The sequence below is a fragment of the Buceros rhinoceros genome, unplaced genomic scaffold (assembly GCF_000710305.1).
Source record: "Buceros rhinoceros silvestris isolate BGI_N320 unplaced genomic scaffold, ASM71030v1 scaffold7551, whole genome shotgun sequence".
In the NCBI taxonomy this organism is placed as follows: Eukaryota; Metazoa; Chordata; class Aves; order Bucerotiformes; family Bucerotidae; genus Buceros; species Buceros rhinoceros.
Genome location: NW_010392522.1, coordinates 52,308 through 68,333, shown reverse-complemented (window position 1 = coordinate 68,333; position 16,026 = coordinate 52,308). Strand labels below are relative to the sequence as shown.

The following is a 16,026-nucleotide window of genomic DNA, read 5'->3' as shown; positions in this document are numbered from 1 at the left end:
AAGAGTGGGAAATGCCAGAATCACCTCCCTAAAGGGATTTTATAGATAACAGGCCATTTTAAACTGCAAACTCCACAGCAGACTTCCAGCAAGGCTTTCTGAAGAGCCGGAATCACTGTAAACCTGAGATCACTGCGCTTGCCGGGTTTCTGTGGGTTTTTTAGCCTTTTTTCCCTCCTCTGCTCAACATGCACCTTGAAAACTGGTGTGACCACGAGGTCTGGGCTCTGAGCAGGTCCTAAGACTTTCTGGGGGCAGGGGAAGCTGCTTTAGTTTTAAAATACAAAATTACCCATTTTAGCCAACATAACACACTGCCCAAGGCCGTTTGCTAATAACATTTTGTGAGCATGCGAGCAGATTACTAATCATTTCACATTTGCTTTTAGAAATATTTGAAAGTGTCTAACATGTAAATTAACAGTCCACCAAGGAATCCACATTGCTTCGCTCCATACTATCAACGCAGTAAAGTAAATGTTAATACTGGGCTGGCTTGCAGGTATTTGGAACAGCAGCGTGTAGCTTGGTGCTCTCAGAGAGCTTTGAAGACCTGCTCCTACAAAGACTTGGCCAGCTTCAGAAACTTAGGTCTTCATTTTGATCCAGAGGTTTGCTCAAACCCCTTAACTCGATTCGAAACCCTCTTCACCCCTCAAAACAGTGTAATTTCACGTGGAAAATACAATGGATACTTCAGGAAATCAAAACTGAAGTGCGAAACCACAGACTATCTATAAATTCAAATAAAAATGGAAAGAAGGGTGTTGGCACCACAGTGACCAGGTGGGAATTTATGCAGTTTAATTAAAGCAAGAGGAGTTCCTAATAAAATTAGCATAATCCTTGGATGCAGCCCATGGGAATGCACACGTATTACTAGGACTGGATGAAACTCTAAGATGGCTTTTAAGCTAAGATGTCTGCAGTCAATTACATACTCTATGTCCTGAGAATAGCACAGAAACGACATGGCTAAGCTACATTTTTGTATCATCTAGTCCACAAAGAGACGAGGTAGCCCGTATCAACGTCACATCAAGGGTACTGCACGGAATTTGGACAAGCAAGTATTCCATTCACCTGGTACTGTTGATCCAGGGTTTTAGTTTAGTGAAGGAATAGACAAAGCTCTGTCAGATTTGTTAAGTGCCTCCTGACCAACATAAAAATGAAGGGAATTAATAGCCAGGTGACTGATCACTAAAAGCTTGAATAAGCATTTACTGGTGTTTTTCTTCAGAGTGATGCTGGGTCTTGGGGATAAGAACAAATTTTAGCATGAGTCGCTTTTATTAGAAGACAGAACAGATTATGGCCTGAGCAAGCTCAGCTCCTCCTTTTCAGGTAGCAATGTGGGCAACACTTGTCTTCACCAAGGACTTGCTGGGCATCACCACAGCAAGACATAAAAACCTTTTGCATAAGATAGAGTAAGACAGAGGCACCTTGGGAGGATGAAATTCCAGTCTGAGACAGCATTTTGGCCCAAAGTGCTTTGGAACTTGTGCTTGGAACAGTGATGCGGCTGCGAATGGAAAAGGGTAGTCCTGCTCTGGCACAGCGCCTGACAGCACCGATTCCAGCAGCAGCTCCTGTTGGCAAACGTCGCACTGTCTCAGTTCAGAAGTGAACTTACTTATTTCCCTAGGGATGTTTTACACGTTACTTTGCCGAGACAGCCCCTTGGGCAGCCCAGATGTAAGGTTCCGTGCTAGCACACTTCCCTCTTTCTTTACATGAAAAGTACGCAAGCACATAAGCCAAAGCAGCATCTGAATCCCTTCTGAAAGAGGTGCCCATCTCAACTGGGCCAGTAAAACAAAGAGCTGGGATTAGGAGGAAGAGAGGGCTCTCACCTCCTGCGTTTCCAGCTGCTTCACTTGCCCTTCCCTCCAGACATGGTGGGTCTGGTGGGACTCATGGTGGGACTCGCACTCCTGCTCATCCATTGTCATGATTCCATACCTACACTGACAAAACCTGCTATCTGCAACTTGCTTCTTTACAGACAAAAACTTTTGCTTTTAACCTGCACTTTGGAAGCAAATTTATAAAGAATTATAAAAAAAAAAAATTCAAAACATTTAAAGCATTAGAGAGGAGAAAGAAAAAAAAAATCACACAGAATGCAGATGTGAAGAAAAATAAAAATCATCAGCTGAAACTGCATAAGCAGCGAGAGTTCCTGAACAGTGAAAACCTGGCTGGATTTTCAGTGAAATCATATTTCTTTCTTGATTTAAACAATAGTTTAAACCTGGAAAATAATTCAGGGAAGTTTGAAACTTTCACAAAACCATATTTTGAGGTTTTACTCCAAAATTCTGCATTGCTACATTTACTCACATCTAAATGTTATAAAGATGTTAAAAATAAAACTTCAGTTGAATTAGGATGGAATCCACAGTGTTGACTCTCCGTTGTCATTTTGGCAAGAAAAATAAAAAGACTTAAGAGTTAACCAGAAATTATACCTTTAGTTTGGATTTGTAATTGTCATTACTGAACCATGACCAAATCTGTTACATTTACCTCAGCTTGTGGCCATTAATTAAGTCCACACAGGCTGGTCTAGGTTCTATACAGAAGCTGAACACCTTAAGACATATTATTACTATTTTAGATTTACATTGAGCATTATCACCTGCATTTTAAGTATAGATAAATATTGTCTATATTATAAAATAACAAAATCTACATCTAAATGAAGATTCCTGAAAAGCACAAAATTATTCCAGATTATCACCAAGCACCCGAAGCAGAGGCAGAGTGCTTTACACAGAGCTTCAAGTTTTCATGAGTACCGGGCAGAATTCCACTTAAAAGTACGCACAAACGTCATCCTCAGACTGAAGAGCATTAAGCAAGCGACTGGACAGCAAATCCTACCCTGAAAACATGGCTTGTGAAATGCTACCATCACTGAGAGACTTCTCAGTTTTTAAAGTTTTAAAGGTATCGTGTGTCATTTTCCTTCTCCTCAGCAGAAACCGCAGGTAATGGGCAAACCACAAAACTGTGCCTTACATTTGTAGTGCGAGCCTTAAGCTCACTCATCGGCTTTCACAGGATGCTGGAAAGGGGCCGTTTGTGAGCCTGAGCAGCGCAGAAGTGCTGTGCCTTCCCCGGCACTCGAAAATCACCACGCCGTTCTCACAGCACCCATTTTTTCTCCCCTGCTCCACTCACTTCCCTCCCGGAAAACTTACCACGTTTGTTGCTGTTTAAGGAAAGGTAAAGCACAGTAATTTTTTTTTTTTTCCTGTAGGCAACAGAGGGCACTGAGCCACGGGACCCCAGCGTGCGACCTGCTGCTTCTCCTGGGGAAACGCTGTTGAAGGCGTGAGAAAAAGATTCACTGATGATGATGGAGCTCATTTAGGAACACTGTTAGACAACATAAGCCGTGGCAATGGGGCAGATGGACACTGCGTGCTCCAGGCTGGCTCGCTGTTCCAGTGAGAGAACAGGCCAAATTTCGAGGGTCAGACAGAGCTACTACGAAGCAAATTTTTTCCAAGTAATAAGTTAGCCTTAAAAACACATGTATATTCAGTCACCTTCTGAAAGAGTATTTCCCAATTCTGAAGCATATCCGTTCTTCACAATTCTTCTCCCTCTACCTTTTGCAAATTCAATTTTAGCACGTTCCCTCTCCGAGCAGCACAGTATCCCCGTTGCTGGAATTGCATGCAATGGATCACGTTTTGCACACTACATTACACCTTGTGCCGTTCTGCTGATTTCAATTGGATTACACATTGTGTAATTCAACGCAAAATTACTTCCAATGACAACCCTTTTATTCCTATGCATACATGGTGATCCATCATGCCCTGCGTACCGGGTTTGGCATTTCCATTTCAAGTCCCTGTTGGAATCAGAAAGCATGGAACCACATAACACAGAACTCAAATTATTAGATGTAAACTTTGCCATCGTTTAAGGAAAAAAAGGGTACAGTTTTAAGTCATATTTTTGGTCCCATCCTTTATGCAAGTTATTTTGCCCAACATAACCAGCCAGTGTCACAAGCTCCCATTTCCTTCACGCACAGCACAAACGTGAATTTCCAGCAAATGCCTGTTTTTTCATCTGCATTTACTCTCCAGTGGGTACCTACCATCTCTTCGGAATTAAATTAGACCCTGGTCAAAATGCTTCAATCTCCAGTTCTCTGGAAATAGACTGAAATCACTGCCCTTGCTGGTGTTTTTATCAAGTTGATATCCCACACAGCTCCTTACAAAGCCCTCGTTTTGTCTGCGGATTCCCAAGCTCAAGGTCCTTGCTGTGCCATGCTGTACCTGGGCTAATTAGAAGAATAATTTCTAGTCTTCAATCAAAAGAGCTGACTTTCCCTTCTTTTCTATTTTTTTTTTCTTTTTTCCCCCCTCAAATGTTGTTAATCTCTGTGGGCAAGTTTATTGGAGCATGATATGAGATGTTAACAGCGCCTGTTGCAGATAAAATGGCAGAATTAATTAGAGCTTTTGATTTTAGGAGATAATCTAGTTTTGAAAAAAGATCTGCGTATTGGGATGATAGGAGGCAAAAAAATGAATGCTGCTTATCATCCGGAGACAATCTGAACTTGAATCATCGATGTTTAGGATCAGATTGCGCCTAACCTTTGTACAGTGTGCAGGATAGGGGAGATGACAGTTAGCCTTTCTTTCATCTCCCATACAGAAGTCACGGAGCAGCACAGTCTCTGAAGATGTCTGTAAAGCCACCAGGTACAAGGCAGACCACGTAGCTGGAGGAGGCTCAAAAAGCCCCATGCCTGAATTCTGCAGCTTGCATGCACGGTCAGCACCCCAGAAAGATCAGCCTGATTCATCCTGACGCATATTCCCTCTGTATGGCCTGGCTGGAAATTCTACCCATCTTGTAGAAATGTGAACAGTGTCATCCCACAGGGCTCTTCTCAGGGTTCAGCTGGACCAAACCTGCGTGGCTCTGTGGCTGGGGTGAGCACTAAGTACACACCGGTGTAACTCGCGCCGTTTCTGATCACAGCAGCTGAGGACAAAATGCATTGAATGCTAAAGTAAGCATTTGCTTTACAGGACTACACTAAAATGCTAAAATCCTGGGTTAAGGGACTGCACGTGACATACTTCATCCTCCTGAGGTTGAGCAACCATCCTCTCACCCTGCTGTCAGCCAAAGACAGCCCGTTCCTGGAGGTCTGGTGCTTCTGTCGTGACAGTTTGCTGGAAGCCTTTGCTGGGCAGAGGCTTTACCAAGCCAGCCTGAACATTAGGGCACTCTGGAGTGTTTCGGGTTTAAACCCCTCTGGAGAAAAAGAGGAAAAATGATATTGGCTCACCTTGAGACCAAGTGCCTGGCAACTGAGGAACAGGTGGACACAGGTTCCTGTCACTCCATGTTTGGGTGATCCACCCTCAAATACTTCCCCCAGGGACATTTGTCTATCAGCCCTCCCACTGGAATGGCCAAAGGAAAATTACGTTTCAGTATTTGCTGGGGGGAAGAAAGTCAGAAGAGTCAGATTTAGTCACAAGGAAGCTCTGAGTACTTTCAGAAACAAATAAATCACACAGTTTGGCAAAGTCAAGGCCGCTGATAGACGACCTTAGTTTCACAAAGAACATGTGATAGAAAATAAGGTGAGAGGAGTGATCAGCAACGAGTCAGCATAGAATTAAGAAAATAAAATAGGGTAGAAGCCGCTACAACCAATTAGCTGGGTAAAAACCAGGAGATTAATCCAAGTAAAGAGTCAGCCCGTTCCCCTGGGTCACGATAGCCTTTAACAGCAGTACCAGGTCTGCTACTATAGAAGAGCGATTATGAAAAGCAACCCAGCAGAAAGATTGACTCAGCGGCCTGTTCCTGAACAATGGCCTACTGATGGTGATCCAACTCCGAATTTTGTCCATCGTGGGAATTACAACAGTGTAAGACACAGAACAGCCTAAGCAGTGAACTGGGGATCAGAGGTTTCGTTTCTATTTGCATCACAGGCCTGAAGGATGACTGGAGATAAGGCTTCGTGCTCTGCCTCGGTTTCTCCACAAGCAAAGGGTGCAGGAACCTCGAACTTCGAGCCACAAAAACAGTTCCCGCCAATCTGGTTTGAAAAGTGAAAAAGCCTCTGGGAAAAAAAAATGCTGGAAAGCTGTACTCAGTGTCTTGAAAACAATCAGTTCATAAACTTTTGAGTTGCTCTGTATCTGAGGAAAGGGAACTGGTTGCAAATACAGGACAAATACTCCGATGAATTAGGCTGTTTGGGGGCAGGCTCACTGCAGTGTCAAAGACCTCTGCCCTGGCTGTTTTACCTCCAGGTGATGCGTGTTTTGCAGAGCAACCTCCAGGGCAGACACAGCCAAATTCCAGAAGCAGGTTTTACGGCTCTCTTGAACACGCAGCTGACTGCTCACGCTCCTTCCCAGTATGCTTCACACGGAGGTGTCTGAGAAGGCTTCTCAAAAGTAGGTGGAGGTTTTTCTAGAGAACACTCCCCTCCAGCAACTGCTGACAGAGGAACAGGCTCTGACACTGCTGAGGATAGAGGAAACGATAGCAACCCCTGTAGCTATTGTTTGCTGCCATTGACAACATGGGCGATGGGTGTAAGGACAATGGCAAGGCAATGCCACCTCTGCGCCCCGCCGCGGAGTGCACAGCCTGGAAATCCAGCCTGATGTTTATATAGTGTTTTCAACCTGTAATCTGCTAAGTGCTGCCATTAAATAATTGTGCTTAAGGTTATAAGTGGTTTTAAACTGTACAGTTGAACACAGAGCTTCGCAATTGGCAAATACCAGTTGAGCAGCTGAAGCTAAGCCTGGGGTCTGTGGAGGGGAGGAAACCCCAAAGGGAGGAGTATTTTATTGGCTTCTGGGGAAGAAAAGGGGAGAAAAGTGAAAGAGCCTTCAGTATGGGGTGCAAGGCTTACCTCCTTGCAGGGAAAGGGGAAAAAAATGGGGTGGGGGAGGCAAGGGGAAGACTTCTGTGACAAAACCTCTCTTGCAAACTGCAGGAAAGGAAGCTGGGGAAGCTCCCCCTGTGCTAGAGGACGGTGGTACTTTTCAAACACCACACATGTTTTCTGCTGTGAGCTGAAATGACAGCAGCTATGAACGTGGAGCAAAGCAAAGGAAGGCTTGAGAAGCTGATCCCGTGGACACTGGTAGTCCCTAACCATAACAGGTTGCCACATGAAGGGGTAAGGTACCAGCAGACCTAGTCTTTACTGAGGACTGTAAATCCAACCATTTATAAACCATTACATTCATGTGATGCTGCATTTACCTACGCAGCTCATTTTTCCCTTTCTCTCTTTAATGAAGTATTTTTACACTTGGGAATCAGGAAAATTAGCTCATGAGGTACCAGAAGGTTTAGTTCAATTTTCTCCCAGGTTTCAGGACAGGCTTGAAGCTGTTGTTTTATTAGCAGCCCTTGATAAATTTGAACTGGCCCCTGTGACTGCCAAACAAGTCCTGACATAAGTTAGACTAAGAATAATTTAATGTGATGTTGGACCAGATGATCTCTAGAGGTCTCTTCTAATCTAGACTTTTTATGAGGGTATAAATGGATGATTTTTTTTTAATAGCTGCATGACTTACAGGCAGAGCTACGTTAATAACTGATCTTTTGGTTAACTGGATGAACAGAAGGTTGAGGAGGGAGAAACAGTGTTGAGAAACAACATCTTCCATCTCTCGGCAAGCTTCCCTCTCCCAATACAGGAGCACTTAGCAGCGGATCAAGGCATTGCATTCCAGGCGAAACGTAACAATTTCTACTCCTTTCACAAAGATTATACTCAGTGAGGGTTTTTTGAACAAAATGCTACTTAGGATGAAAAATCAAAATGTTTAAAAACACATTTCAGGCTTTTAAAAAAAATGTGTTGTTTTCTTGAGGGAACTATTCATGAATTCCTGAAGAGGCGACTGAAAGCATGGAGAGTCTCCAGCGAGCCCGACTTCATTTTTTGCCAGATAGACTATTTCATTAAAAAACAATCAATCCCTTTGTCTGCTTAATCACTGTTCTGACAGGCTGCAAAGGAAAGACGAAGAATTCCTGCTCGGCGCACCCTGCACAGCCACACGAAGGCTAAATAGGAAGCCAAACCTCATTTTGCAAGGGGCCATTAGGAGCCATGGGCTCTCTGGTCCCGCAGGGATAAAATCTGAACACAACAAGGTCCAGCGTTTTAAAAGCCAGTGCCTGGAGTTCTGCTCGCCAGCCTGCACTCACCCGGTTAAGTACCGGGGCTGGCACACAAGGGTCCTGAGCGAGCAGCATCTCGGCTTGAGAGCGTAATGTGAAGTGCTGGGTGACCAGGACTTTTCAAAGTCACACCGGTTCCTTTGGCACCTTGGGAGGTCTGGGGTCTTGGATGCACATTTACGTGTTCAGGGGTGCACACAGCCCAATAAGGTTAATTTTTTCACGGGTATTTAGGGAAGATTTTGAGCTTGACTTCAGGCATTTTTGCTTTTACGTTAAATGTCGGCCGAAGATTTTCCCTCATATAGCTCAAGATGCCTTTAAATTCTTTTCCTCACCAGATTACCAAGTTAAAATAACCATTCCTCAGTAACATTCAGCAGCAATGAGAATTCACAATGCAGTAATTAAACAATAGGTTAAAAGATATCAAACCTCTACAAAAGGAAAACTGACATCAGTGATGATCCTTATAGTTTAAATAAGCCTTAAATCATAAACAGAAATTGCTTCCTGAGGCAGCTACTCTTCTGGGTGCTGCATCAAATCTGAGCTTAAAAGCCAGGATCGCTCCCCCGGACAAGCCGAGCGAACAGGACTCCCTGCTCCAAGCATCTGAGCAGCGCTGTCTGAAAAAAATAATGGAAGACGGAGCAGAGGCAAGATGCTGACTGACTGAGGGCATATGGGAGACCTAAGGACAACAATCAATCATGGGTCTGTAAGCTGTTTAAAACTGCTCAGTGCACGGGAGCCAGCGAGGGAGCAGCATCTGTGTGCTCGGACCTGCTGCGGTGCCTCCAAAACCCAATCGACACACTTGACGAGGAAGCTCTGCCATGGGGAACCTGCTTCCCTGCGCTTCCCCTGCTGGCAGAGAGCCCCAGACAAGCTGCACCCCGTTAGTTACCGGGAGGCAGCTGGAGCCTGGGTCTCCAGGCTTACGTGGAGACAGCCGATGTCTTTAGCAGTATCGTGGGTGCCTGTTTGGGCACGCTGGGCCGGGAACGCCTGGCGCGGGCCACGGAGCGCAGGTCGGGTGGGGAGCACAACCTCTGTCGCTGTGTTTGAGGCTAATCGGGTTTGATGTCTCACCTCTTGGTTCAGCATGGGCTTGCAGCCCGAGTTTTTGTTGGTGAGCTGCAAGGGTGCTATCTGGCTTGTCATGTCTAATAACTTTCTCTTCTGAAGGCTGATATGCTGAAAGATCTGTGCTGCTGATGTTAAAGGCTGGATTTTCAATGCCTTCTGCTGCTGCTCTCTCTTCTTTTCCTATAGAAAACAAGGAGGTCAGAAGAGCACATTATAGCAAAGTGTATTTCAATGACAAGCAGAAAATTCCTTCTAGTATGAAAGACTCAAGTGTATCGTCCTCAAATGTCGCCAAAACAGAATTAGGTTAAAATTAACTCTAAAAAAAAAAAAGAATAAATGATTAAAATAATTACAAATTGCACCCTGACAAGCAAGAGCAAAATTTCGCCCACAGCCATTTGTCTGTAATTAGTTAATTAATCCTTACACAAATTATGAGCAATAACTCATCAAGCAAGGCTCACCCATCAGAAATTCAGCCGACTTGGATTTCTTCTGCTTAGTTTGCTTCAGAGCCTTCTGCTGGAACTTCTGGAGGGAAATTGTTAAATGAATAAATTAGCTAAAGAACGAAGATCATCCTTTATGATCCACAACTAACACAGTATTTTAAATATGGGATGGCATTGAAATGTCATTTAATTTACATCTCTGCTAAAGGGGTCAAACACTAATTGAACAACAGAAGTGGAAGAATTAAATAAAATAGGAGAAGAAAAGTTAAAACAAATGCCAAATGAAGGTCACATTAAAATACTTTGGTTTTCCTCCAATTTTAATTAATGCAAAGAAACCTCAACAAACGAAGAACATTATAAGACTTGTCCTTACAGTATGTGTTCAGCAGCAGCTGCTGTATTTCACTTGCAGCACTGCAGCACTTCATTCAGGAAAGTTTGGCTGTGCAGCATATTTATAGAGAGACTTCACTGACATCCCCCCGTTCTCTCATTTTCTAGGTCCACTTACATAGCCAGTGGTTTTGTTCATCACAGAACAGTTAAAAATGAATGAACTCTACCCTTTCATACCCAAAAATAACAACCCCAGAACAGTTTATAGCGAGATGCCGCAAAAGAGCTCGGGGTCCAGGGGAGTGGGGAAGCAGGACTCGTAACAACAGTTAGAAGTTCATTTAGAGAGATGACAACAGTTACAGTGAAAAAAAAACAACAGGAGATCTTGGAGGACCTAAGCTCTGACAAGTTCCACATTAATTCCCGTGGGGAAACAAGTCAAAAAATACATAGTCACATCGCTGCCGTCAGGGAGGCCCACGTCTCAACACCCTCTTTGTGTAACATCTTGAGTGGCACGGAGTCACACGTGGGCTCGTGCATGGCCACAGACCCCAACAGTCAAAGCAGGCAACGATTATCTAAAGCAACACACGTCTGGGAGTATTAATCAAAGCCAAAACCAAAGTACGAAAATGGTTTGGACCCATTTATTTTCGAACGTCACATGGCAGTTCCCAAGAACAGCATTATTTTCTCAAGCCAGTTGCTTAATTGTCCAGTGATAAAGACCACTCCTGGCAACACGGCTCCTGGAAACTGTCGATACCAAAGGATTAATTACAAGGATCATTGGAAAATTGCAATTTTTACAGCATCCGTCTTTCCCGTTTGAGTGTGGGTGTCAATTTCCAGTAAAAAACACAGCGCTTGCAGCAGACACAATCAATAAATGTGTCAAAAATAACTGAACCATACCACTGACAGATACATATAGGTATTAATATCCTTATATATATACTCACATACACGCACACACACATTATGCTAAAAACAGTGGACTTCCTCTAAATTAAGACTATTACCCTACTAAAAAGCAAACATACATTAAAATGACCAGATACGTTCTGAAAACTGTCATAAACAAACACTATAACAAAACTAATTGCTACAAGCTACATGCAGCACAACCAAAGTGAACGATAACTTTGACAGGAGCTCGATGGGTTCAGAAATGCACCCGACTGCTGCGGGTTTTGTTCCCCAACTGAAAAATCTCCCAAGAATACAGAATCACACTGTTAGCATCTCTTTTGCACTGTTACAGCGTCGCTGCCTTCCTGCACACCATAAACATTTTAGCTGAGGCAGCTTTGAAGATTCCAGCAGTGTTTGTAGTGCTGCTGCCTGATATTAATAATAACATTATAATAATATAATATTCTTATTAGCTGCATATAATCCCCACGTAAAACCTCAAATTCTGTTAACAACTAAAGAAAAAAGTGTTGCTCCTCCTTCACACCCAATAAAGATGCGTAGTAGGGTTGGATGATTGAGTGGGTTCGTGTGTGCACTGAGTGTTTTTCAGTTCTTTGTTTTTGTTTGGTGGGGTTTGGAGGTTTTTGTTTGATTTGGGTTTTCAGTAATCAGTACAGGAGCACCAAATTTGGGTTTTTTTCTCTGGCACTTTGCTCACTCAAACCAAATCAGTATGTTTAAGTAGCTGATGTAACAGGCTTGTGACTCCTATTTACTCTACCAAGAACTTGAAAAGAAATTTTGCCCCTGTCCCTCAAACGCGGCCACATTTTGGAAAGGTGCTTTTTGCAAGTTTGTGTTTTTAGCAGAGGCAAATTCTCAGCGTAACTGAGTAACAGAACATTTCAGTGGTGGCCTTTGTATAATCAACATATATTCATGTCACTTTGCGCTTCAGAGAAAATTAGAAGATATTTTCCTTCATATTTCCTCATCCTTCTCTCTCTTACACATGAGCACTTTTAAGTGGTGTAAATCACACTGTTTCCCCCCGCCTCCCGTTTTAGGTTTCCTTCCCCAGCCCCCTGACCCTTACAATACTTTGGCCTCTCATCAGAGAGGAGGTAGGAAATTACCCAGTGGTGCTTTATATTCATTTTATCATTAGTCAGTACTGGTTAATTCATGTATTTATGCAAATTTATGTCTAAAGCAATTGTTCTTTAATCCACTCACATACCCCCGTAAAATTTCAGGTTTCCAATGGCAAATTAAACAAAACCCTCTCAGTGACCATTTCCCGTGTTTCCGGGCAAAGTCCAGTTGCATGAGCACACGAACACATCAATACAAACAGCCGCCTTCCTGGTTATAGCACATTATCCAAAAATCAGCATGAAAAGCTTTCCTGCAAAAAAGCAAAGTTGCACAAGAACCTGGAGTGCTACAAAGGCCGTGCTGGTTGACACCTGCAGTGGAGGTGGTCCAACTCGCATCCACAAACAATACACGTCAGAACTGTTCACCCGCAACCGGTATGCAGGAAGGGGATGTCCTCTGATTGCAGAGTCCAGTGTAAAGGGTGATGCTGCTGCTGCTGCTAATTCACCCCATCTCAAAGCTCCACCGCTTGAGTGAGAAACAGAAAGTCTTGCCTTTTAACTTTTTCTTTAAAATGCATTTTTACCTTGAGTGTGCTGCATCACAGCAAAGACAAGGGGAATTAGGAGTGTTTGAGAACGGCGCAGACTGATCAACGTGTCATTCAAAAAGCGACCTAAACCTTTAAATGCCTTTCTGCACACCATCGTCACGGAAACACACCGCCTGCTCCCCGAGACCAACCGAAACAAAGGAAAACCGGGAGCACCAGAACCCGCCGCGCTTGGGTCTGCAGGAGAGCAGCGAGCGCCTCAACAACAGCGGCGGCAGCAGCAGCAAGGGAAAAAACCCTCATTTATAACCAGTGACAACCAAAACCTATGAAGTTTTTAAAAGAATGTGATTGTTGTCAAAAGGAATTGGGTACAACAATGCTGCGTTCAGCTCTGGTTCCACTCAAAGCCGTGGCTGAGGGGCTCTGGGAAAGCTGCTGGAAGGCTGGTGGGCACAGACCAGCAAGAAAGTGAATTTTGCATACTGTACGGATCATCGCTCAGTTCAGGGCAGTCATATTGAATCTGTGATCAACCAATTGTGCTTCATGAAACCGTCAGCCCTCATTTGTGTCTAGCTGTTTTCTTCTGTCCTGCTGTAAACAAGCTCTGCTCTGAGCTGTCTCCCTACCCTTATCTGCTTACGAAGATCACACAGACAGACCTCATCAGCAGCCTTAGAGTTAAAGTTAAAGTTACTGCTTCCAGACAGCAGTCCCCACGCAAGCTGGAAGTCAAAAAGAAGAGCAACTTTGGAATGACAGAGTTTTAGTTCCTTTTAGGAAATGAATACCTTAGATTCATACACATACTGGCATGTTATGTCTCTTTCATGAAATTAAATTAGGTGTTCCTAATATGAACAACTGTTTCTAACATCAGCAAACTAGCTCAGCAGATTCATCCAGGGTTTTGTTTGTGGGTTGGTTGTTTTGTTTTGGTTTTTTTTTTTTCTCCTTTGGGGCCTTGTTTGAATGCAGCCAAAAGAGAAGTAGCTGGAAATATTATCAATCTGGTAGGGCTCCAAGAACCTAATAATGTCTGAAATGCTCTAAGGAGCATAATGATGGTGAACAGGAACAGGTACGTTGGCTTCTGCTCTCATTCACTTCAGAACGAGCATTAGCCTTTCAACATAAAGCAGAGCACGGCTTTTAAAAAACGATCCTCTTGCACAGAAAGAGATGGAGCCTCGCTAAAAACACAGTCCTCCACGAATGCACGCAGATGCAGTTGGTATTTACAGCATTTAGTTCTTGCAACCAGCTGCTAAGTCCCTGTTAAGACTTTCCTTTATGCAGCTGGAGCTGGAACCTTTTCCCTTCTCCCAGCCTATTACTTTGTCTGTTGAAGGGATGGCAGCCAAAGAGAAACAGCTTCTAATTTGCACCTGTCTGCTTTAAGCGATCCACATTAGATTTTTGCAGAGAGCAAACTCTTCATTGCTAATGAGAATGACACTTAGGAGGGTCAAACGTGTTTTTCAGCTGACTCTGCAGCAATTAATAAATAAATAAATAAGCACCCGCTTTGTTTAAGCCTGTTCTAGCTAGACAACGAGGCTAAAGGAAAAGCCTTGTTGAAAAAGAGTGGCTCAGTGTGTAGGTGGAAGATGTCCGATACAACACTGGCACGGATAGGCACGACTGAACCTGGACGCTGCCCACGCAGGAGAGCTTCAGCCACTTCCTCTATAAAAGCCAGAATTGTCTCAAAAAAAAAACCCAAACCAACAAAAAAACAAACCACCATGTGGAAAGAATCCTGCTTCACTTCTCCATGCTGGGCAGCTTTCTGAGGGCTCGCAGTAGTACAATTTGCTACAGGGTCAGGCCCGTGAGAAAACTGTTCTCTGGGGATTAAAGAGAGGCAGATGCTTCCCTGCTGATCTGGAGGTGTGTGAGCATTGCCACGCAGAGACACGCTAGCAGAGGCGTAAGGCAGGGAAGGTGTACCTGACGCAAATAACCCGTGAGTGTTTCGGCATTACATACATCCCTTAGCATGTTCGCTTCTTGCTCGAAAACAAGCATGGTGCTGCCAGTCAACTGCGGTATCGTTTACCATTGCGTTGAAAGAAACAGCATATGAGTCGAGTTACTGAGAAGTCGTCTTTTTCTTGCATGCTCGAAAAACAGAAAAGCCCTCAAAAACCTCAAGTTGCAGAGGTGATGACAAGAACAAAAATACTGGGGGGGGCGGGGGGCGGCACGGGGAAACACTGAGAGGAAATAAAATAAAATAAAACATACAATTTATTAAAGAGGACATTGGTGCTGCATTTTGATATCATAAATTGTCCCCATTTGTACTTCCTGTTTAAACAATAACTAACACGATGATGGGTTAAATGAAGTTGAGATTGTCACAAACACGGCCTTGCAAGTAATTAATGTAGTTTAATATGGTTGTTGGCACACATCTCACATGACAGATAATGTTCCAACATGTCACTGATAGGACCTTTCAGCACAGCTTTAGGAGATCTACCAGGCATTGCTGAGGTTGGTTAGGTCAAAGGGTTGAACCATGTGTAATTCAGAACAGAGGAGGTCCCACGGTCACTCCACAAAAACAATTACACTACTTATTTCACTCCATCCCTCGCCCGAAATTCACAAGCCTCACAGTTCCAGCACAGTCAATCTCGCTCTGCCCCGGGGCTACTAGCCGCATGAAAATATGTGGTGCTGTGTTTATAAATCTAATCAAAAATAGAAACAGTAGACAAGCACAATGAGGTCCTCCTATGGATCATGGGAATTCTCGACATTCTGAAGGCACTTTTGTTTAACTTCTGCGGGCCTTCTCCTACCATTACATTGTCTGGTACTCTCGTTAATCATCCCCTTGACTTGTCAATGATATAAAGGAGCCTACGCGGCTGCTGACTTCCCTCCCACTACACTACAAATAATATTATGAAATAGCAATGCTAGGAGTAGCTGCTTTAATTTTTTTCTGTTTTAAAGCATGCCTTTTCTTTACTTACCTCTTTCTCCATTTCTGCCTTGCCTCACACCTGCAGCAGAAAATGCTTCTTCCTGCAACAAAGCAGAGGGAGCGTGCCTGAATATTCAGTCTGCACGTAGTCATTAATACCCTTCGGTTTACAACCCAGACTGGCAGAGCACCAGCCCAGAGACCTGCCAGGATGGGGCGTCTTTTCCCACTCCTGCCTTGACAAGGAGCAAAGAAACAACACAGCGCTGTTCTTCCGCTTCACCTTTTGGAAAACAGCTTTGCATCAGATAACACTAAAAAAACAAAAAATAGCTAAGAGAGATAAACCAGAAAAATATAGTTTAAGCTCAGAGTAACACCAGCAAAGATGT

General features: G+C 43.7%; 1 protein-coding gene across 1 annotated transcript in view; it reads right to left on the bottom strand.

Moving 5' to 3' along the window:
- LOC104500802 overlaps positions 1–15,695 on the bottom strand; it is a 191,199-nt gene extending 175,504 nt beyond the window's left edge. Inside the window, exons 1-3 of the mRNA XM_010144518.1 lie at positions 15,684–15,695; positions 9,783–9,849; positions 9,319–9,495 (exon numbers count right to left, since the gene is read on the bottom strand). Coding sequence (XP_010142820.1) covers positions 9,319–9,495; positions 9,783–9,849; positions 15,684–15,695 — 256 coding nt within the window. The remainder of the gene's footprint in view (positions 1–9,318; positions 9,496–9,782; positions 9,850–15,683) is intronic.
- Positions 15,696–16,026: the final 331 nt, after the last annotated feature.